This window comes from Gouania willdenowi, chromosome 24 (assembly GCF_900634775.1).
Source record: "Gouania willdenowi chromosome 24, fGouWil2.1, whole genome shotgun sequence".
Classification (NCBI taxonomy): Eukaryota; Metazoa; Chordata; class Actinopteri; order Blenniiformes; family Gobiesocidae; genus Gouania; species Gouania willdenowi.
Window position 1 is genome coordinate 7,726,690 of NC_041066.1, and position 25,261 is coordinate 7,751,950.

At 39.6% G+C, this 25,261-nt stretch overlaps 1 protein-coding gene across 1 annotated transcript in view; it reads right to left on the reverse strand.

The window, feature by feature from the left end:
* ryr3 (ryanodine receptor 3) overlaps positions 1-25,261 on the reverse strand; it is a 169,407-nt gene that overhangs the window by 47,913 nt on the left and 96,233 nt on the right. The window contains 20 exon segments of the mRNA XM_028439455.1: positions 2,702-2,825; positions 2,916-2,991; positions 3,090-3,152; positions 3,764-3,907; positions 6,252-6,341; positions 6,446-6,524; positions 6,605-6,768; positions 7,212-7,352; positions 7,549-7,639; positions 9,397-9,617; positions 9,892-10,061; positions 11,621-11,741; positions 13,359-13,461; positions 13,616-13,799; positions 13,954-14,089; positions 14,765-14,868; positions 19,661-19,793; positions 21,159-21,273; positions 22,217-22,490; positions 23,149-23,283. Coding sequence (XP_028295256.1) covers positions 2,702-2,825; positions 2,916-2,991; positions 3,090-3,152; positions 3,764-3,907; positions 6,252-6,341; positions 6,446-6,524; positions 6,605-6,768; positions 7,212-7,352; positions 7,549-7,639; positions 9,397-9,617; positions 9,892-10,061; positions 11,621-11,741; positions 13,359-13,461; positions 13,616-13,799; positions 13,954-14,089; positions 14,765-14,868; positions 19,661-19,793; positions 21,159-21,273; positions 22,217-22,490; positions 23,149-23,283 — 2,668 coding nt within the window.

Below are 25,261 nucleotides of genomic sequence, written 5' to 3' on the forward strand. Positions count from 1 at the left end.
TCCTATGTGTGTGTGTGTGTGTGTGTAGGTTTATCTTTGAAAGGTCATTGATACTTTAACCCAAAAAGTACAAAAAAACTGTTTAATACGTATACTCGGGGGAAGACGATATACAAAGGTTACGAGATGAGACGATATATGATACTGGGCTCACGATAACCAAACGATACTTTATTGGAAGACAAATATACATTTATGGTAATTTTTCACTTTGCAATTTTTTTTGACTTTAACGCTGGAGATACTTACTCTGGGCAATACCTTTTCAACTCAATAGGAATATATATATATATTTATTTTTTCTTTTAATTATTATTTGTTATTTATATTATTTATATTTGAGGTCAATTATAATTGTAACCGCGTGCCCGTCTGCGCCATCTATACTCTCCAGTGGCCCACCATGTGGACGGGCCAGGCTCACGCCTAAAAGAAAATTAAGAAAAAAAAGAAGAAAAAATAAATAAGTATATATATATATATACACACTATATAATTAAAACTGTAATCGCGCAATAGATTTTTTTTAAAGTAATCATGTAATTGATAATTAATTATAATTATAATTGTAATTCTAAAAATCTGTTGCTGTCATAATTGTAATTAACTGTAATTGAGTTTAGGTAATTGACTACTTTGTAATTGTAATTGTCATGAAAATGTTATAAAAAAAAATGTCAATTATAATTTAACACAAAACTGGGGAACCACGTTACACTTCTAAGTACAGTTCTACACATATGTAGTTAACAATTATCAAAATGTTCCATATCAAGCTTTTCCACATTTTACCACTGAAAAAGAAATTGAAATCTCAGGGTATACTGCCACAAAAATGGCTCGACACCCACATCAAAATTATTAATACTAGTATTTCAATTTATTAGGAAGCTTAACAAGGTTACTAAGAGATAGGAAAGAAATTAGTGTATTTTACAGCTGGTTTAGGAAAAGCTAACGCAAGAGTAAGGTTAACTTTTATTAGGTTATTTAATTCAGGTTCAATAATTGTGATTTATTGTAATTGAACTTTAGTCATTGAGAACGTAATTTTAATTGACTTTCTGATGATAAAAATCATTGTAATTGGAAAAAAATGCTGGTCACTGTAATCGTAATTGAATTGGAATTGAACATGGGTAACTGAAGATGTAATTGTAACTGAAAAATATAATTGACCCCAACTCTGACTAGAACTAAGTTCATGACAGTATAAAATAAAACCGAATAATGCCATCATAATGAAATTCTTAACAATGTCCCTCTGTGTGTGAACTTTGTATAACAAGATTTTTAAAACATTAAACTAGAACAGTTTAAGATACAGATATGTTTTTTCAACAATATTAGCACATGTACATTTTCTATAAGCATTGAGACCTTTGGACATTGACTAGGTAGCAGAAAGGAAAGCCTCAGAACACGTTCACACCAAACGCGTCCAAAGCGTCAACACCATCAGGTTTACATAAACAATATATGGAAGTGTTTCTAGGGAGCGTCAGAGGTCCCACTGCGAACATTTTAAAATCAAAGTTAAAGGCACTCTTTTTCTCTACTGCGTATGATTGAGAGGGAGATTTTTTGTCATCTTGTATGATTTTAAATGTTTTGTTGCCGACTTTAATGTTCTTATTGATTTTAAGCTGCTGAATGTTTTCCGTTGCACTTTTTGATCATGTAAAGCGCATTGAGCTGCCTTGTGTATGAAATGTGCTATACAAATAAATTTGCCTTGCCTTGTGCGTCCCGCGCTTCCTGTGCGGCGCGTTTTGAAGCTTTTCGTGCGTCGGACGCTGTGTGTTTTGAGATTTCAAGCTTTTGACGTGCGTCCGGCGCCTCCAACGCGGCCGATGCTGGAGTTACGATTGTCAAAATTTTGGAGCATATCGCGGCGCGTCAACCAATCAGGAGCGTTCCCCAACCGTGACGTTTTCAGAATAATGAAAAAAAACACAGTAACCGGAGACAGATGGACAGGCGCTCTTCTGCTGGCATAGAGCGCCTGTAGTTGGTGTCCTGGTAGGAGATGCGAGCGCCGATGCGGGTCAGCAGGTCGTCAAACTGGGCACGGGGGAGACGGAAGTAGCGCTGAAAGTCTCGTCCGAGCACAGCTCTGGTGAATCCAGAAAGGCCGAGGCGCAAAAAAATCCAAGCCACTCTCTGGATAATGTAGAGCCGATGAAGGGGAGTCGGAGGCGGCGTGTTCAGCAAGGAACTCCAAACTTTAATTTCCATTCAACCACACTCTCTATAGCCCTCTGACATCAGAGTGCACATACTGAGTCACACCTAAATACATCCAATCAGAAACACAGCCTTCTCAACACAATGTTCCCCACTTCACAGTCACTGGGTGAATTATGAACGCAACTGATCGCCACAATATCATCCACCAGCAACAGAAAAGCCCCTCCCCTTGACTTGCTCCCTTCCTAACTTGTTTGGACGCGCGTCCAGAGCGTCTTCGAAGCTGGTGACAAGCGTACTGATTCAATGAGCACAAGCGTCCAACTACGGGCGTGAGGCACGATTTTGACGGCCGAAACGGGTTTGGTGTGAACGTACCATCACCCTTCACAACATAAACAATATATCTTGTGACGTTTTTATTATTGCGTGTGTATATACACATTTATATATTGTCCCACCCTTACTTTGCCATTGATATTTTCCTGCCTTAGTATAAAAACAAGCTGACCTCATAATGGTGTAACCACTGATCTGTAGGAACTTGAAGAGTTCCTGGGCCTTTTCTCTGTCTCTGTACTTCTCTTTAGCGGTCAAGGTGTCATAGGGAACCATCAGTGGGTGGCTCCCTCCTCCTGCACAGTCCAAAAAAAACAAAACAAAAAAAAAAATCAAATAAAAAAGTATTTAATAGTTTTCACCCAAACATTTTCACTATTGCACACCTTTGCCCATGAGTTCCATTTTCTTTTTCTTGGCCCAGATGTTGTGGTAATTTTCTGCCACCACCTCCACCATGCCCTGAGGAAACAAAAAGTTTGTACTGAAAAATAAAGCATGAACAAAAAAATTATAAATGTGAATTTGCAGTGAAAATTAGTGAAAGTTTTCAATCCAACCTGTAACTCTCTAGATAAAGTGACATTGTGAAGGTCCATTGGAGCAGGACTAAATCCATTACCCTGCAGAATGACAATAAAAACTTAGCATGCGATTCAGTTTGAAAAATCAGGTTTCAGAGGAAAGAAATACATAATAAAAACTATAAAAAATATGACATTTCTTTATATGTTTCAATACATTTTTGCAACACCAGTCCACAAGAGGCAAAATAAGAAATGAGGAAATATGCAGTGCACAAAACTTTACAAAAAGAAAAGCAATATTAAAATTTACATACAGTCATTAGGTATAGGGCAGAGGCAACACGGGCAAGCGAGAAACCAGGTAAAACTATTAATGTGAACACTTGTTTTGTTTTAGCCATTTTTTGAGTCCATTATTGAAAACATTTTTATTAGTCACTAATATTAGAGTTCCACAGTTTTGCTCATTTTTGCAATTTTACAATCAAAATGCACAATAGTTACAAAGAGTAAAGTTATCAAAAAAATTATTGTTTTTTAGGAAAACAACACGTAATGGTTCTGTCCAAAAGTATACAAGGTCGGCCATTCAACAAGCTAAAAACAAAGATAATCTAATTAGTCAAAACAAGGAATATTACAAAAAGGGAGTGGAGGGAAAGGAAAGAGGAGGAAGCAACCTGTTGATAAGAGGTCAAAGGTCATACCTGAGACTCAGAGAGCTTTCTTTGCTTTTCACTCTCTCTCTGTTGGAACATGGCTTCTCCTTCCTTGGTCCTCTCGATGTTCCAGCCCATTGCCAGCATGCTTTTCAACGACTCTCTCACTGGCCAGCGGTAAGTTTCTCTCTCCTGTACATTGAACACACACACATTGGATGCTGTTGGTGTATTCACTAAGTAAATCAGCCTAATACGGGGTTTCAGTTGATATTTTTTATGGATTTTTTTTGCTGCTATATTTTCAATATTTAGATCACTTTCAGCTAATTTTCCTCAAATTTAAGGAAGACAGAAATTTATGGAAAACAATGTCTTACTTAATTGTTACAATATGTTTGTATGTTTATTTAAATGTCAAATTTAAATCTAAATAATAAATGTGTAAAGCTAAGCTCAGCATGCTACTGTGATGTGATCAGGTTTACCTAAATATACACAACCTCTGATTCTTTGTGCTCAGAAATTAGTCTAACAACATTTTCAACACTTTCTGTGATGAAAAGTTCAGTTTGCTGCTTTGGAGGTGTGGACGGGATCTTACATTGTGAAGTATCTGAAATGACTGTGGCTTCCTTGATGAATATTCTAAACATTTAGCATTTAGATTTACCATTTAAAAGCAGCTTTTAGATTTAGATATTAAATTTAGATTTAAATTTAACATTTACATTCCAATTTAGCATTTATATTTACAATTAAAATTTTGCATTTAGATTTGCCATGTAAATTTAGCATTTACATTCGGATTTAGCTTTTAAATTTGAATTTAGCCTTTAGATTCCAATTTAGCATTTAAATTTACCATTTTAAATGCAGACTTTAGATTTAGATTTAAAATTAAGATTTAAATTTAACATTTAGATTTTAATTTAGCATTTAGATTTTATATATAGTTTTTAGATTCCAATTTAGCATTTAGATTTACCATTTAAATGGAGCCTTTAGATTTAGATTTAAAATTTAGATTTTAATTTAGCATTTAGATTCTAATTTAGCATTTAGATTCTAATTTAGCATTTAGATTTACTATTTAAATTTAGCATTTAGATTTACCATGTAAATTTAGCATTTAGATTTACCACTTAAATATTTACCATACATTCTGTACCCCCATGGCCCATACCTGTCAAGTTTTGAAAGACAGAGAGACAATTCTGGGTTAAATTTGCTGATGCAAAATGCTACACAGGGATATTTATTAACAAACAGCTGCACAATATGTGCACTCATTAATTCATCTAACTGAGCTTTAAATGTTGTTCAGAGGAGTAAAAGCAGTGACTCCTAAAACTAGTATTTTAATACATAATAAGCTATAATATATACATATATATGAAATATTATAGTTTTCTATATCGCCAAAAATAGAAAACTCAATACATCTTGAATATAAAACAGCCTAAATAAAAACATAAATGTGTACATGAAGCATATGTGTTTATTTAATATACTTACAGTTTATATACAAGTCAACACATTGCATATTTACTGTTAATTTCACGTTGCTTGTCTTTAAGTTAGACATCAACATTTTATTTTCATTATATATTTCATTTTAATTTCTCTGGTATTCACTAATGACTTATTAGACACATTTGTTACAGACTTTACATCATTTAACACTTTTTAAAGTACTGTATATTTGTGGCGCATGTGACTGGCTGATTTTTCATGGTGACTTACGTCGTTCCTTCCGCTGTGGTAGACGTTAAAATCTCAGTTATTAATCTTACAGAACATGTAACTGTGTCCCATCCTGCTGCTCTTTATGAAGGTAAACTCTCTGCCACATTTTACAACATATTTAAACGAGTTCTTTGTTTTTTTCGCCGGAACGTCTTCATTCATCATCTCTTTTCTGAGTTGTTTCCGGGTTAGTTGCCGCTGTCAGCACTAATCTCGCGAGAACTGCCACCAAGCTAGGCCATTTCAGGGGGTAGTTCTCGCGAGGCTAGTGATGGCGTTCAGTTTAACTATTATTACATTAAAATACGGGATATTTACGGGAAAATACTAATACGGGAAGATGGCGGGAAACAGGGGTAAAATACAAGACTTTCCCGGCCAAAACGGGATACTTGACAAGTATGGTATGGCCTGATCCTTTTTGTAGTTTGTACTGAGACTAATTTGTGCACATGAAGAAAATACTTGAACAGTGAACAGACATTTTCAATGAATAATTGATTAAACTGTAAAACAACTGATCAGATGTCATATGTTCTCAGATGAGTTTTGTTGAATGAGCATTGGATCTGCTGGCCAATGTGAAAACACTCTTGGTTTCTGATACTGTATAAATGGGATTGTCTGCCTGTAAAGCAAGTTAACCACAGCTGCTTTTTAATCAGGCTTTAAAAACTTAAGTTATCAAACTTGTGCTGAAACAAGAATCTTTGCCTATCTTAAAGGAGACCTGAAAGTTAAATGGAAATAAAACCTTACCCTAGACTTTTAATGGTAATATGTGTACCTTCTCACTGAGGGCTTTGTAAGGCTTCAGCAGTGAATGTGTTTTGGCCTGTTCGTTCACACACTCTCCATTTATCCAGCCCGCTGACATCTGCAAACACAGTAAATAACAAGCAGGGACTTTGCTGCAGTTAATACTGTGTAATAAAGCAATACATGGCTGTATTTGAAATGAAAATGTGTTCATCAACAAACCTTCTCGGAAGACCACTTGTCATGGGAATGCTCTGCATATTTGTTGGCAACGTACTCAAGTTTTTCAGGGAGTGAGATGCTGCAAAGTGGAGATTATTATTTAAAATGTTGACAGACCTTTCACTTTGAGTATGGAAAGCTTTGTGTTTATGTGCTTACTTGGCAGTGTTGATAGGTTTGGGGTCAAAGTTGCCGTGTGCATCCACTGCTGCTCGTTTCTCCAGCGTTGCTCCCAAACTGGCATCCACAAAGTCTGGAGGCAGCGCTCCAGCGATGGCACACAGGCATGACGTGGCCATTTTAAAAAGATCTGCATCATACTTCTGCATGTACAAAGAAAGCCATTATTTTTTGTTAATTTCTGCTTCATTTCACCTAAAAAAAAAGTAAAACTGAAACGCATAAAGATGGAATGTTTGTCCCAGAGCTTTCAACATGTCGATAAATGATTAATCTGTTTTGATTTGCTTCAGCCGCACCGCTCACAAGCACTTCACTGCATTTTTCACTCCACTGCTTACATCTACCTGAGGCTTTCCTCCTAAGAGGGTCATACTCAAGTGTCAGTTACTTATGTTTCTCAGAAAGCAAAAAAAAAAACAACAAAAAAAAACCTGTCAAAAACAGAAAAGCTCTAAAAGACAAGCAGCCACTCAATCCCTAAGTCATCCTTGCAGACAGAGACAATTCCATTTCAGGCTCACATCAATAAAAGTATGATATATAATAAAAGAATCATGTAATGGAGTTATGATGAATATTTCACCTTCTGAGAGAGAGAGTCGAAGATTCCCCAGAAGAGCTTTTTGGTAAGAAGCAGCTCCTCCTCAGAGGCGATGCCAAAGCTGGCCATGCCCGATGGCAGGCAGTAGTACTTCCAGTTCTGCTCATAGTGATTGACCAGGAGCTGCAGATCACACACAATAATAAAAATAAAAAAAACAGTAATGAAGTGATGTATTATCAGGGCACAGATGTGAGAAAAACAGCAGGACACAAAACTACAGCAGAGAATTGAAATGTAATGCTTTTTTATTGGTGTAAATTGGTTTTATTGTTATAAATCCTGCACATCTGGGACAGAAAGAGCTGTCCCGTCTCACCTGCAGCGATATCTTGCAGTACTCGGTGAGCATTGGAACATCAAACACCAGCCGCCGGAGCAGCTGCTGCATCATGGACGGCCGTAAGTGCCTGTGAAACATACATGAAATAAATACTAATTCATGCTATTATTGCTACATTGTCCTTGGAAACAAACTTGTGTGCATTATGCTGCCCAGAGCAGACTGAGTCAGTGTGAGGCCTTGTCTACAAGAAGACCTGTCACAAGCTTCAAGTCCTGAACAATGTGTTCTTCGACTATAACTTCACATCTGTCTGAAACTAAAGGGCACAAGCAAACAATGGCCACAATTACACTCGGCGTCAATGAAAACTTGACACTAATTTTTTTGGCCGGAGAAATAATTATAATTGTTTTCTCGTAGGGCCGGGACGACGCGTCGACGTAATCAACAACGTCGACGCAAAAAATACATAGACGCAAAATACGTCGTCCGACCAAAACAAAGATGGCGGCGCCGGAGAATAACAAACGGGAGTGGCTCATCCAAGTTTCAAAAGTGCAGTGAAGATACGCACTCGTTCGTCTAAGGTAGCTGTTCCCCTTAACCCTCGCCCTTTATCCCAGGTGTGACCGGACAGCAGGGCGTTGACGCAACAAGAAGGAAACACCCACCGTGACATCAGTGGCAGCAGCGCACACACACGCACACGCACACACACACACTACTCTTAAGGTAATAGGAAAGATTCATTTTTGTTGGAAAAGCACTTTCTGTATTAGCATTTGGATTTTTGAGTTTAAGAAAAATGTGAGTGGCAGAGTGTATTACTTTTAGTTATTTTCATGTGAATAAAGAATTAAAAGATGCACTGTTTTTCAGTAAGTAGTGGTAACTCTTGGTAAAAAAAAATACAGACAAAACAAAAGTTTTCATTGATGCCGAGTATATTTAATGAATTCATTAAAAATCAGGAGCTTTTCTGCACACAAAGGAAACTGGACAAAATATAAGTCAATACATATAAAAATGTATTTCTTTCAATCAGCGTTTTTGCTGTCAAAATGAACACTGTTTCCTAGTTTTCTTAAAACTTGAAAAAAAAAATGTAAAAAAAAACAAAACAAAAAAAAAATCCCAAGACTTTTCTCAAGCAATGTGCAAGCCTAATTTAAATGAAATTGTTAATTTTGCAAAAGTGATACAGTAATAATAAAATGTAACTGATAGAGGTTGAAAAAAAAAGTCTAAAATGTCATGATTTTATTTTGGTATCTTAAATTGGTAACTTTTTGGTTTTTTGTTGTTGCTCTTGATAAGCCACTTTGCGGTTTTGGGTGGGTTTCATGTTGTTTGTTTGTTGTGTTAAGGCCTACAAGGTATCATCTAGAATTTTCAGTAACACTTTACTTGACGTTTTATACATAAAGGCTGACATTACACTGTCATTGTTATGACACGAAGCCTGTCATTAGAATGAATAAGGTGTCATGAAGGCTGTCATTAAGTGTCGTTCGTTACCCTAACCCTACCTAAACCCAATAGATCCCTTCATCCAACCCAAAAAATACCATCATAGCTCCAAAGTTGTCATAATTTAGCAAACAACACATAATGACAGTCTTTATGACACCTTATTCATGCTAATGACAGATAACGACGTCAGCTTTATATATTAAACTTCGATCCGCTATTATTTACTGTCTTAAGTCGAATTGGTGAGACAGGAATGAATGCGTATTTACAGTATGTTTCACATCATTGAATATTGTACAGTATGTTGGGTAAGTTTGTGTTTCTTCACAAATCGGAGCTTTTACACTCGTAAGGAACTGACTGTCAATTTAAGCTGCATCAGTGCGTCCTAAACTGTAAGACACGTACTTGCAGATAGCGAGCAGACACTCCTCGATGGCGTCTCTCTGTGCTTTGGTGAGCGAGCGGCCTTTGGACAGACGGTAGATGGTCTGCAGGGTGGAGTCCACCAGTTGGGCGTAATGCTCTGTGCTAGCAAAGAGAGCGGCGCAGCGGGTCAGCAGAGGCAGCAGCGCTGAGCCGATGTACCTGTTCATGGCCAGGGCAGTCTCTGTGGTGCTCAACGCTTCCTGAGGGACACAAAAAACAATGGGACCGAGCTCCTAAACTTTAAGTTCTTTCATTTTGGGCTTTTGCAGATCTGTAGATGATGAAATTCAGGAGTGTTGAAGCTCAGCAATACAAACATAGACAGAAAATGCAGGATTTTAAGGTAAAAATCACATAAAAGTAGGTTAAAGTTTTGAAACAGAGCTAAACTGAAATAATTTACTTGAAATACTGAATTGTAGCATCAGAAAACCCAACATGGGTATGAAAATAGTTGAGGATTCAATCACTCACAGTGTCCAGAGATGCAGAGGCTTGAAGGTCAGGCAGAAAACCAACTTCAAGCATTTGAAGAAGGAAGCACTGGTCCTCGATGCCATACACTCTGTCCAGGAACAGCACCATGGGGGCCTTGTGGTCCGGACAGAAACAAGCCGACACGTCCGGCTCTGTCACGGTGCCGTCTGAAAAACAAAGACAAAGCATTTACCAGTAAACATTTAGATTATAACCACTGTAGACAGGTTATCTTTACGTCAGGAGGATCATTCATCAGAGCACTTGTTGAACTGGGAAGTCACTCAGGTTTCCAGTCCGATGCAAGGCAAAACTAATTCTATTCATGACAAAAAAAAAAAAAAAAAAAAAAAACAGTCATTAATAATTTCAGAAAGTGCATTTTGTCTTCTTTTTGAATAATAGATAGATATAATAATAGAAGATTATTCAAAAAGACAACAAAATGAACTTGCTGGAATTATTATGCGGAAGTAAAGAAAAAAATCAAGGCAAGGCAAATTATTTGTATAGCACATTTCATACACAAGGCAACTCAATGTGCTTTACATGATCAAAAAGTGCAACGGAAAACATTCAACCGCTTAAAATCTATAAGAACATTAATATCAGCAGCAAAAAACATTTAAAATATTAAGTAATAAAATGTAAAATCATCTACAAACACACTGCATCAGCAACAACATGACCAAACATCTTCCTCTCAATCATACGCAGTAGAGAAAAAAAGTGGCTTTAACTTTGATTTAAAAATGTTCACATTGGATGCTGACTTCTTTGCAGCATCACCATGTTTACTGTAAACTCTGGGCTCCACTATCTGACCTGTGTCCATAGATCTAAGAGACCTGCTGAGTTCATGTACACACACACATACAGCCAGTTCATAAGCTGAAATTTGTCACTACAACCACAGGCGCACACAATCACGACGTGAAGCTCACACACAACCTTACAGACACCACTCAGGGCCATGCTCTCCCACCACCCCGCGCACATAGAGATAAAGCCTGATATGTGGTTCTGCGTAAAATCACCGCCATAGACGCAGGTAGCGTTGTACGTTGGCGTAGACCCCCTCGCTCTGTAACCTTACGTGAGCCTCCCAAAAAAAAGGCTAAAGATCAGAAACTAATGCTGCCAGTTAACACATTGACTAACAACACAGCCCTAATATGAAAATAAATACCACATCACTAAATCACCATTAAATTTACAATAGGCTACATACATATCATATCACAATTTTTCTTTCAGATTACTTAGACTTTTAAAGTTATTTATCAATAAAACAAACCAATTCATCTACTTAAAACCATCACCCTCAATGAAAAAAAGGGATAACAGATAATTCAAGTCAGGGTAATTTTCTCATTTAAAAAAAAAATGTATGTAAGCAATTTATCAAACTGGTTCCAAGTACATTTAACATCAAACAGAAAGGTTGACATGTTCTTTCAGTCACACACAGTCTTTTTACTTTGTTTAACTAAAGTGGTTTAGCATTAGCAACACTTGCTACATAACAAGGCAGCAGATCAGTCTAGTGATTTCCATTTGTTTTTGAGGTAACAATGTATTTATTCATTTTCAAATGATAGATAAAATATGACAGTCGAACATAAAAAATCTAAATAAACCACAGAATATTTTGGGGGGTGGTATGGGTATCCTAAACCAACACCCTATTAGATGCTTTATGCCTTAGTTTAACAGTTACACATACCTTTATTGATCACAGGCATCTTGAGGGGGATGCTGATGATGCCCACCAGGTCTGTGGTGGGAACCAGGGAGCGCAGGATGGCCCTGATACGCAGAGCCTCACCTTTACCCGCATTGATGAGCTGCAGAAAACACAAAACACAGCAGTTTTGAAATACTGAAGTGAAATGTATGCTAATGTTGAAAAAATGTTGTAAGATGAGGTCAAACTCTAAAATGTACCATGATAAAACTGGACAACAATACAGGAACGTAGGGCAGGATCAAGGAATAAGACCCCAAAGTGACACGACGGCCATAAGGGTAACTGCAGTCATCAGCCAAGCCGGTGCGGGAGCGTGCGTTAACTCTTAAGTACAGCTGATGCTGTGACTAGAGGATGGATACCCGGCTGAACCCAATGAGTCAATCTGATGTTGACAGTAATAGTTGTTTGTTAAAGGGCCCATGTTATGCTAAATGAACTTTTCTGTGCTTTAAACATCATAAAAGTGCTATTTGGGCTTCATACACATGGCCAAAATGTTTTTTTCATTGATTCCCTCGATTGTTAGTTACAGGGTGATTTGCTCCTTTCTTACTGCAGGGCGAGCACAAACACTTCACTCTAATTTGATGACGAGTTACCACTTTAATGACGAATTTGACGCGGCACTGAGCTGGAGAAGCCGCGCCTCCAAGAAGCTCTCTGCCGTGATTGACATGTAAATAGACAGGCCCACGAAGGTGAACATTTCAGCGCCCTTTGCACTGTGCTATGTATGTTTTTTTCTACAGTCTATGTATGTACCGGTGAACGCCCCGCCCCCCACGCTCTGTCTCATGTTTATAAAGCAGCATGAGCTCGGCTACAGAGTGGGTGGGAGGAGGGCGGGCCGTCCTCTGGCCCTACGTCACCGTGTGGGGAGGAGGAAGTCAGTGTCCCGTGTATAGACACGCCCACTCATGAATAAACATACATAGGAAGCAAATCAGCCTGTTTGTGTAGAGTTGCTCAGAAAGTGACTTTTCAGAGGCTAAAACTCTGGAAAACAGGCGAGTTTGGGAAAATAAACCTCAAATACTATGTTTTTAGAGTTCTTAGAACAAATGGAGATGGGTGATAAATAGCATGACGTGACCTTTAAAAAAAAAGCAGGTTTACCACTAAAACAAATGTAAATATGCCATTTGTATGAGAAAAACGAGGTTTTAACTGTCAGGTTTGTGTCGGGCTTGGATATAAATATCTGAATGCCTGTAGGGTTTGGTTTTGCTCGGTCGGGTACAGGTCGGACTAGGACAAAAAAATGCGGCACGATCTGTGACACGGTTATTAATAAACTCGCTTGTTTACTGCAAGACCAGTGCACATGCCTCTGCATTCATCTATGGACCCAAACAGTAGTTTGGTCCACCAGCATGCAAGTCTCCAAGCCGTCTTCTTCCTCTTCTTCTTCTTTATTTCCGGCAGAGTAGACGCTTCTCCAAGCCGTCGAGAATGCGCATCAGCGTTATTTGACCTCACGTCTGCAGAACTCCGTGGGATATTCAGGTCCAGAATTGCAGAACAAAATGCATCACACAATCTGCTTAAGGCAATAGGGAGAAATGTATGTGGGCTCATTGTCTTTGGTTTTGGACGCTTCAACAACCTTTAGCATTAAAAGACTTAAAATGAATGTTTATGTTTTCTCAAATCCTGCCCTATGTTCCTTTAAACCTAAATAATGACACAAACATGTGGCTGGAAAGCTCACATGCATCTCAGGAGCGCAGCGACCAAGAAGATCGATGAGTGCAGAGTAAAAGGACATAATGGCATTTCCCATGTGGTTGACTTCTCCTTCCTCCTCACCAGACCTGAAACACACACACACACACGTACACGCACACGCACACACAAAAAAGAAAATGGTATCTTTCATATTGACATAGTAACAAACTGACATAAGACACAAAAATCAAACCAGACGTGAGCCTCATAAATAGTGATTAGGTTGCCTTTGAAACAAACCCGGTGGTCGGTGCGGTGGGGGTCTTGGGCAGGTCCAGGGCAGGATCCTCTGAGATCTTGATGGCTTCCTTCATGGCTGCCAGCAGACCCTGACCTCCCTCTCCCCTCAGAGCGGGGCCGAAACACTCCGGACGTCTGATCAGCAGCTTCACCACCACGTTGGCATTTTCCTCCACACTCTCACCTGTTACACAACACATCACATCGATGACAGAAACAGTGTAAAGCAAAGGATGCTGCTTTATATTATGCACAAAGGACAAAACTGCTCATCCCAAGTGCAAAATGTGCATTTTAAGCTCCTTTTCTATCCACAGCAGCAACACAGCCTGACTTACCATTGCAGAAGACGACAAACCTCAGGAAGGACAGGTAGCGCTCTCCCTCTATGGGGTTCCAACCGAGGTCAGGGTAACCCTTAGCAACCAGCATAGCACAGCTCTGAAGACCACAGCCAGCCAGGTAGGTCACCACCTACAGGTGAAAAAAGAGGTGAAACGAGCCAATCAACGCAAAACATGCAAGGGATTGAAATTTAAAGAAATATAAAGAACACTTTTTAAAAATACATTTGTTGTTTTTCCACATACAGTGGGAAATTTGTGTCTGTCAGTGCTTCCAGACCTTTTTTGGATCGTGAACCCATTTTGATATCAAGAAATTCTGGTGATCCTAAAGATATTTTTTTTCCTAGAATTCGTTTTTGGTCATGTTTGTTATAATGTATTAAAAATACAGAGTAGCCAAGCATTTAATTATTATTATTAAGTAGTTTTATAATTATCAATAGAATACAGTATTTCAAGATTGTGTGTTAATATTTAAAATATTTTAAAAATTATTTTTTATCAGTAATTTTTCTTTTTAATCAATTACTAGACATTTAATGCGCCTCCATTTAAACTCCAGGTGGCCCCAAGTTTGAAAATTACCTTCAAGCTTTGTAGATCTAATTTAAAAGCAGATTTTTGTCAATTTTGTAGCTTTTCTAGCACACAGCTATGCTAGCACTGGTTCATTTAAAGTGTTTTTGTCTGCTTTCCATCCCCTTTGTGGCAACAGCTTTTAGAACCTTTACCACATGGCATCAGAGCTCCAGCACCTTTTTAAAACATAAACACAAACACCATTAACTCTCCATAAACAAACCTTCTCCAGATCAGGCTCCTCCAGGGCCAGAGCGAGGCCATTGTTGTCCATCACTGAAGATGCTGCGACGTCCAGAGGAGTGGAACCTCGCATTGCTTCAGAGGCTACACACACACGCACACACGCACACACACACACACACACACACACACACACACACACACACACACACACACACTTTCAATTTTATACAAACAAACATATCAAGACTCAGGGCTTGTTCAAAGTTATTTTACAGAGATTTACACCACAATGACAACCAGCGGCACACGAGCCCCCAACTTGTGAAAAAATATCCATAAAATTAAACACATACACAAGAAAAACAAAAAAAAAACATACAATAGGCTACACAACCCAACTCCTCAATGATTGCATTATGCATTAATTCTTAACCTTCAACATATGCAATGAAAGGCAACCATGTCCTATGATATTTATTTATTGACCCTCGTAAGCTGTACCTTAGATATTCAATTTGCAAACACATCGATTCTCGTAACCACTGAATGAAGGAAGGAGGTTGTGCGTCCTTCCACTTTGTTAAAATTAGTCTGCGGGCCAAAAGTGATGAAAGGGCAATGGCACTGGTCTGGTACGTAGTCAATCCATGTCCACTTGGGACAACACCGAACACTGCGGTAATCGGGTTAGGATCAATCGTTCTGCCACACACATGTGAGAAAGCATCAAATATAGAACCCCAAAACCTACCCAATGCCACACAGGACCAAAACACATGGCTCATGGTGGCGGGCGACTGTTTGCATCTTGGGCATGCATCATCAGAGGTAAAGTATATTCTAGCAAGCTTGGCCTTAGTGAAGTAGGCATGGTGAAAAACCTTAAACTGTATCAAACAGTGTCGTATGCAGATGGATGTTGAATGTATGAGCCCGATACTTAAATCCCAGGTGTCATCAGATATTTTCATGTTTAGGTCTTGTTCCCAAGAAGTCTTCACCTCAGACAAAGAAGTAGGATCTATGTGATGCAACGCATTGTATATTTTGGAAATCTGTCCTCTGGAAGTAGATTGTAGCTGTGAGGAACACATTAGATCTATGGGTGTGGCAGAAGGACTAGAGCCCAGTTCCATAACAGACCAAAGTGGGCCACCGCCCTCTTTAAATGTGTGGAGCCAGGTGGAAAGTTTTACAATATTAACTGACCAGTAGTAATACATGAAATTTGGTAGGGCAAGACCACCTTCAGCTTTAGAGCACTGTAATCTAGATTTCCAAATCCTTGGGCATTTCTGGTTCCATATAAATGAAGTCACAATACCATGCATTTTTTAAAGAACGTTTTGGGAAAAAATAAGGGCAGCATCTGTAAAAGATACATGAATCTGGGCAAAACGACCATCTTAACAGTGTTACTACGCTCGGCAAGAGAGATGGGTAAGGCTGACCAGCGCAACAGATCTGCTTTGGTTTTATCAAGAAGCGGGGTGAAGTTATGTTTAAAAAGGTTGTTATAGGAATTCTGAAAGAGCAGGTAACAATCTATCAACTAGAGATGTCCGATACCATTTTTTCCCAGGATGAGTATGAGTGCTCAGATTTGTATCGTCTCTGTAACGAGTGCCTAATGATGCAAATACAGATGCTATTATTAATTCAAATAAAAATCTAACTGGGTGAGACTACAATTTGACTCAATTTTGTTGGGTTGTTTTGTCAATTATCCCACTGAGTTTCATCCAAATCACATCCGGATTCCACCTTTAATAAAAAAAAATCCCGGTCTCCATACATTTCAACCTACTGTTATCATTAATAATGGGGATATACATTTCTTCCAAGCCTTTAAAGTGTGAAAGATCATGGAAAGATCAGGATCACTGATCCAGATAGCTACTAATATCTGGCATATAGAGGATATTTGGTGCTTAGTGGAGGTTTGCGTTCTCTAAATGATCTAGTTTTACTGTGCGACAGTTTTTTGCACGTTGATTCTGTGATTGTTTGGGTTCTAATCTGTCATTTTTTAATTTTGATGTGTATCTTTCTTATACATCATGTTCTTCATCATTATTGTTTGTTTATTTTGTTGTTTGCATGTTCAAAATAAAATGATCAAATCAAAGATTAGAAACAAACAAATGCTAAAAATTCGGACCTTAATCACTATATTTATGATTATGCTTCGAGATTAAATCAGATCCTTTGATTATGCTGCCAAAGAGTATATTAAATGCTTTGCGGAGATATCCACATCTGACCAAAAGTTGGTTAAAATAACAGATATACATATAAACAGATTTGTGTTTGGGCCAGCTGGTCCCCCTGATGAATGTGGTCTAAAAATATTGAAAATGTAACATAAGAAGGCTAATGTGCTCATGTGTTCTCTGCAGACTGTGTGATAGTCTCCTTTTTCAGCAGGTGTTTCAGTTTACAGCCCAATGCAGTGACTCATCAGCTAGAGCCGTTTGCTCCTAACTAACCTTGTCCTGTCATCTTTCCTTCACACTTACGCCTATTAGTCAGTCTCTCCTCATCAGCCTTTTCCTTTGCTGATTCTTTCATACAGGCTCCCTGAAACACATAGGGTGTCCATATGTCTGACATTTGCTTTATACCAGACCTTTGAAGACAATCTCCGTTAACTATTTTATCTAATTGTTTATAATGCATAAATATAAAGCCTAGACCGGGGTGGTGGTCCCCCTTTTTAAGAAGGGGGACCGGAGGGTGTGTTCCAATTATAGAGGGATCACACTCCTCAGCCTCCCCGGTAAGGTCTATTCAGGGGTACTGGAGAGGAGGGTCCGCCGGATAGTTGAACCTCGGATTCAGGAGGAGCAATGTGGTTTTCGTCCTGGCCGTGGAAATGTGGACCAGCTCTATACCCTCAGCAGGGTCCTTGAGGGGTCATGGGAATTTGCCCAACCAGTCCACATGTGTTTTGTGGACCTGGAAAAGGCATTTGACCGTGTCCCTCGGGGATTCCTGTGGGGGGTCCTCCGGGAGCATGGGGTATCGAACCTCCTGATAGGAGCTGTTCATTCCCTGTATGACCGGAGTCAGAGTCTGGTCCGCATTGCCGGCAGTAAGTCGAAATCATTTCCGGTGAGGGTTGGACTCCGCCAGGGCTGCCCTTTGTCACCGATTCTGTTCATAACTTTTATGGACAGAATTTCTAGGTGCAGTCAGGGCGTTGAGGGGGTCCGGTTCGGGGGCCTCAGTATTGCATCACTGCTTTTTGCAGATGATGTGGTCCTGTTGGCTCCAACATACCGTGACCTTCAACTCTCACTGGATCGGTTCGCAGCCGAGTGTGAAGCGGCCGGAATGAGAATCAGCACCTCCAAATCCGAGTCCATGGTTCTCGAACGAAAAAAGGTGGAGTGCCTTCTCCGGGTTGGAGATGAGGTTCTGCCCCAGGTGGAGGAGTTCAAGTACCTCGGGGTCTTGTTCACAAGTGAGGGAAGGATGGAGCGAGAGATCGACAGGCGGATTGGTGCGGCGTCTGCAGTGATGCGGAGTCTGCATCGGTCCGTCATTGTAAAAAGGGAGCTGAGCCAAAAAGCGAAGCTCTCGATTTACAGGTCAGTCCACGTTCCAACCCTCACCTATGGTCATAAACTTTGGGTCATGACCGAAAGAACAAGATCATGGGTACAAGCGGCCGAAATGAGTTTCCTCCGTAGGGTGGCTGGGCTCTCCCTTAGAGATAGGGTGAGAAGCTCAGTCATTCGGGAGGGGCTCAAAGTAGAGTCACTGCTCCTCCGCATCGAGAAGAGCCAGATGAGGTGGCTCGGGCACCTAATTAGGATGCCCCGGCGTTCAGGGCACGTCCCTCCGGAAGGAGGCCCCGGGGAAGACCCAGGACACGCTGGAGAGACTATGTCTCTCGGCTGGCCTGGGAACGTCTCGGGGTCCCCCCGGAAGAGCTGGAGGAAGTGGCCGGGGAGAGGGAAGTCTGGGCCTCCCTACTGAGGATGCTGCCCCCGCGACCCAGAAACGGCTAAGCGGGAGAAGATGGATGGATGGATGGAGATAAAAAAAAAATTAAAAAAATAATAATAAATGTTTTAATTCACCTTTATGGGGGAAAAAATAACTGACCAAGACAGGAGAGTGAACCACTTTGTTGCCATGATGGGTTTAGAGTGTCTGAGGAGTTTTGGTGAATTTTTGATGGTTTCACAGGTGATACCACCAGCTCTGTTTGACAATTAAATCAGACTGAATCATGTGTGAGATGCTTCACACATTGCTGAATGGAAGAGTTAATAAAAAGGAGACAGAAGCTACTCATTCATGGACTTAGTGCAGAAAATAATCATTTGTATGGTAACAGTAACAAATACTTAAATATTGAATTTTGAGGATTATTATCATTATTATATTATTATTATTATCGCCATTTCATCACTTGAAAACACTGTATCCGAGACACTGACTGTTCGGGCGACTGTGGATTAGTGGTAGAGTGGTTGTCCAATAACCAAAGGGTTGAGGGTTTGAATCTTGCTCTATCCAATCATTGTCGTTGCGTCCTTGGGAAAGGCACTTTACCCACATTGCCTAGTAGGAATGTGGTGTGTTGGTGGTGGTCGCAGGGTCCAATGGCGCACTATGGTGGCCTTGCTTCCATCAGTCTGCCCAAGGGCAGCTGTGGCTACAATAGTAGCTTACCACCACTAAGTGTGGAGTGAAAGAATAATGCCATGTAAAGCACTTTGAGTGACCAAAATAAGGCGCTATATAAATCCAATGTATTAATTATATTTGTTGTATTTTATTATTTTTTTACATACAATCTGACACAACTGAGTTTATCCTGGCTTTGTTGAGCCCTAAAAGTATCCTTGTTTTTAATGTTATATAAACACAACCTGTACATTTTTTTTACATGCTGTATTCAACCCGACTGAATGCTCACCCAGACCAACGCTGCTGTTCTCCAGCAGGTAGCTCAGATGGTCAAACATGGCTTTCTGGTTCTGGCGGCTAATACGGCAGAAGTAGCACAGGAAACGACAACAGCTGGCCACCATTTTAGGGAACGCAATCTCCTGTAAGAGGAAAATGAAAAAACATTCAAAACAAGTCTTCATCAATCAAATATTTCACTGTGGAAATATGGAAGCCTTTGGGATGGGAGGTAAAATCATAGACATTATATACGTAGACGCCGCATCGACTTCTGCAGCCCACTAGAGCAGTGCGTCTACAAGGTGGCCATCTTGGAACGGTGCCATTCGCTCCTACAGTGTATTACATCTATAGAGGAATGACGTGCTTACACAAAAAAAAGTTGTCATAAATCGCTCAATTCTCAAGCAATTTTCAAGGGGTTTGTTTGTAATAAACGTCAGACATGACAGATAGATAGATAGATAGATAGATTAGAAGAAAAAAAACTAGAAAACCTTCAGATGCTCAGGTTTTTATTGACAACATTGCTTAAGGCTATACATTGCATTTGACAATTATTATTATTGGATAATTGTACTACTGCTGTATTATTATTTCTATTCTTATAATTATCATTATATTCTCATATTATTGTATTACTTTATTATTGCTATTTTATATTACAGTTACTGGTATTATCATTGTATTATTATTGTTTTTTCTATTATTATTATTGCTATATTATTATATAATTATTATTATTATTATTATTATTATTATTACCATTACTATTATTACTACCGTCACTATTAATATTACATCCCTATCATCATCATTTTTATTATTATTGAATTGAACTGAAATATTTAAGGAACAAAAACAAACAATTCTCACAGAAAAGTATCTACAAGTATTTAGTATTTTATAAAAGTAATTTTTATCTGATGGTCTCAGTGAGGTGCACTGTGATAATGGGATGGCTTGTGTTTGGAATGCTAAACCTAAAGAGGAGGGTGATTATACTAAAATAATTTAAAAAACTGCACTATTGAAATATATGGCATGTGGGGCAGGCTTTATAATCATAATTAATAACATTAAAAGATTTCTAGACAGCATTTTATTCCCACATGTGCAAAATCACAGTTGAATGTTAAACAGTGTCACTGAATGACTTCAGAGGAAACCAGGCAGTGCCACTGTCTATGGTTCGTTCCAGTGGGTGGAGGTCAGTATCAGGTAGCAGCAAACCGCTGTGGTATTTGTGTTTGGGACTGACTGTGTGATCATCAGAGAGCCAGAGTCTGACGTGCAGGCCTGAACGTCTCCCCAAGGCCCACCTGTCTGTGTGAGCTGAGCCCACTCATGCTTGGTACTAATGGCAGCGTTTAATCACAAGCAGCACTTCCTGCTTCTGTCAGCAGTGCCCAGTAAGGACACAAAGTTTGAGTGGCCTGCGGTCACCTCTGCAGGAAAACTTTAGCCAACACTCCACCTTCCCCGATTACACACAGCTAACGTACCTGGGACTTATCTCCTCCCAGCACGTTAACCATGACCTCCATGACGGTCTCGTGCATGCCGAGCACTCGCATTAAGTTGGGATGCTGGTAGAAAACTTTGTTATTCATGATGTCACTGAAAGCACAAGAAAGTTTCTTATCAGATTAGTACAAACATTAAAAAAAAAATTGTGATATGTATATATATATAGTGGAGGAAATTACTTGACCCCAAGCTGATTTTGTAAGTTTGACCATTTACAAAAAAGTGACAAAATTTCAAAATAAAAGTCCAGAAAAAAACCCATTGTATTAAGTTATACATATTTTTTTAAGGAATTAAAGGGTAACTAAACCCAAAAACCACGTTTTTCTTTTGAATATAGTAGTAGTATTTGTGTATGAAGTAGTGCTGGGGTAAGGATGACGATGAGAAGGGTTGGGGATCAGCCCAGAACTACATGAGAGGGACTTTGTAATGATCTCAAGGCAGCTAGAAACAAGAAAACCATTGGTAACACACAACGACGTAGTGGATTGGAATCCTGCAGTGCCCAAAGGCACATGTACAGGCCGGTCTGACAATTGTCAATGAACACCTACAATAAATGATTCAGAGAAGAAATGGAAGAAGGTGATGTGGTCAGAGGAGACCAACATTTAACTATTTGACATAACCTCAAGTTGCTGTGTTTGGAGGGACAGAAATGCTTATTATTAACCCAAGAACACTATCCCCACCATGGAGCATGGAGGAGGAAAACATTATGTTTTGGGCTTTTGCTATGTTTTGCTTCAATCAAATACAAATTAATTTATAACTTAGTACACTGGGTTTTTTTCTGATCTTTTTTTCTATATTATGTATGTTTGTTTAAATAAAAGTACCATAAACTTCTTTATCGGTCCAACTTACAAAATCAGTAGGGTATCAAATAATAATAATGCATTGGATTTTATACAGCGCTTTACAAAATTAAAAATCATTATTTCCTCCACTGTGTGTGTATGTGTGTATATATATATATATATATATTTTTTTTTTTTTTTCTTCTAATAAGCAAACTATTTTTTCTTACCCAAGTCCATCAATCATGAGTTTCTCCTCCTCTTTGCCCATACGCACTGACAGCAGAGAGCGGATTTGTCCTAGAGACGCTAGCAGATTGATACCGTCCTGCACGGATGCTGCACTGATGGTGTAGGACTTCTTCATGGCCCGGAGGAGCTCTCCGATGCCGTCATACTGCCTCCTCAGCAAGCTGAACATCACCCGGACCAGCTCCGGGTCCTGGATGTGAGACTCCTGAGCCCAGCTGGTGATGGTCTGGGAGATGAGCTCCTTCAGGTTGGCTGGGAGAAAAAAAGGTGGAATTCCACAAGTAAACAGTGTGATCGGCAGTGTGCGTTTCATCGTCAGCTCCCATCATATTTTCCTTCTTTTTGCACCATAAATTGCTCAACTTATTTCTAAGTCTGAACCTTCATCTTCATTGCAGCTTCTGTGTTCTTGATTTGTGGGTAGAGAAAATAGTTTTTATACCAAATATTCCTTTCAGTTCCTGCACTTAGCTGCTATTTTAAAGGGCAGGGTAGAAAAAACTTTCATTGTCCTTCAAACTTTTGAGTTTGGAATAACTCAAAGCTTTGAAAGAAGATGTTGTGGCCTTCAGAATAATGATAAATAATCTATAAGTGTTTTTTCCAAGGCAGAAGCACAGCCTGATGACACAGTACTTTCTTTTCATCACCTGCTTTTCATTTTATTTATTTGAAATTGTGCCCAGGTTGTGATCTTTCTTTGTCTAGCAAAGCATTTTTTTTAAATAATTGTTGCTTTTCAGATACAGCATGAGTTAATTAATATGTTCAGTTCTGACTGAAACTAAATCAAACACTACATTCCAATGATGTTTGATGATCGCCTTGTTAATCTAAATTCATTGATAACTTTAGGAGTTATAAAGTTCAGATTAGAGTCCTGATGAGCGCGAGCTGTAGTAAGTCTTACTCGGGGCTGCTTGTTCGGTCTCTGCAGGCTCCTGCTCGGTCTTCTGAGGTGGGCCTTTGATCTTGTAGAGCAAAGCAAGCAGACGGCCTTTAATGGAAGTGTCCTGCTCCTCCTCTTCCTCCTCCACTGGGATTCCTGCGAGTGTCAAACGCTCAGATTAATGCATTACTTTAACTCGTCTCAGAGTGAAGAGAAATCGCTTTGGAGCATCATGTGAGTTAACGGATTACGTATCGATCAGTGTCTGCTGTGTAGCAAATTAAACTGCAATCAAAAAAAGTTCAGTTTTCCTCTTGAAAAGAACTTGTTTGTCTGAGGAATCCTCATCAAAACTTTAAATGTATAACGTTAAGGAATAACCATTGTCTATTAAAAATAAATTAGTAATAGATGGAGCATCAGAGCAGCTGCTGTACTGATTGAAAACATTAGCTCTTAAAGTGTAAGTACACCCTAAAATTACTTTTTTCTGCTGAATTAATATATGATTAGGTATGAAGTAATGTAGTTTATTGATCCTAGTCTCACTCTTCACATTTTAGTCAAAGTATTTCATTTTAGTGTTTTTAGTTGTCATATGTCAGTGATTGCCCTCTATGGGTTGAACGCATTATATTGCAATAGAAAATTGCTATTGGCTGAGATCAGATCAGTGACGCCACTAGCCGTCATTGTTGGCCACGCCCAGGGAATAAGGGAGCCGGGCCTCGACCACGGCTCGGGGAGCTGGAGAAGGTGGGCCCTCCATGACTGGTGTCCAGAGGCGCCCAGAGTATAGGCAGTCACCCATCATGCGTGTGTGACGTATGCATACTAAATAAGGTGCATGCACGCGCAGGCTTGCTGCAAAACAACCGGAGGACTGCTGAGGCGATGGTGCACAGGAGCGGACAGAGCGCTGTCTCAGTCTAGATCCAGTGAAAAGTGACCATAAAAAGCTGTAAATGGACTGATATGCAGACGTGGGACAGTGAGAAGGAGACTTATGGTAGAGATGGAAACTCATCCTTTGAAACTGATCAGAATACGCAGAAATACATGGAAACCTTTGTTAACAGGAGTACAGCAGCTGTCCTACCTGCCCGTTCATAACAAGAAGTTATAAAATCTAGAGACTTAATGCTTTTCGATTTTCTTTTGTTTATACTGTACACAGGGTTTTTCTATCAGATATGAATACATGTCTGGCCATTGAACATCGGGCCAGGAGCGCACATCGTTTTCAGGAATGCTGCATGGGTCCTGCAATCATTCACCTGTACTCAAAGTGAGTTTCCTTAAATAAGTGGCTGCGTCCTCAGGTGACAAGCTTTCTACATACCACAAACTATTTACGAGCCTTCACAGCGGTTCATTCATTGCTATTTTTCAGTTTTTCAAGCGTCACATATGTAAACAACATGGTTTCTGCACAAGTTGAAACTCATTAAAAACCAGCTGAGGAGCACAGTGGGACAGGAGAGACTGAGTGGACTTGCCATGTTGTCCATAGAGAATGAGAGAGCAAAGAAAACGGACATACAGAGCATCGTGGGCGAGTTCGCTGAGCGCAAGTCTCGTCGTATGCCCTTCATATAATGGTGAGTAGGTCTATAGTACTTCATATTGAAATAGTGTTTGTGAACATGTGGGCCGCTGTGCCAGTTTTACTAAACTTTATAGCTACAGATACAGGCTCTGAGATGAAATGGTTAAAGTGGGTGTCAAAATGATGTGGTCGCTATCCGTGGTGCTGAAATGCTTTGAATTTGTGTTAGTGACCATCCTAATGTTTTTGCTGTTCTCTTGTTTTGTTATACTTCATGTCCGTTTGATGGACTTCAAAATGACATAATCGCTCTCAGTGGTGTTGAAGCTTATAAGCCCCACTGTTGCGGGCATGTGTATGTTGTAAAATGATGTTATTATGAGCTTTATTATTTGGGTTTAAAGGGCCCGGTCATTTGTCCCGCCCCCGGTCCGGCTCTGATTTTTTTTCCGCTACTGGCCCCGCCCCTCCTATAAAAGATGGAAGGACGGACAGGTTGGGCGGCAATGCTCCGTGCCTTGGTTGCCAACGGCGGTAAAACTACACAGAAGGTTTCCTCCTCTTATATCCCTCAGTGAACATTGA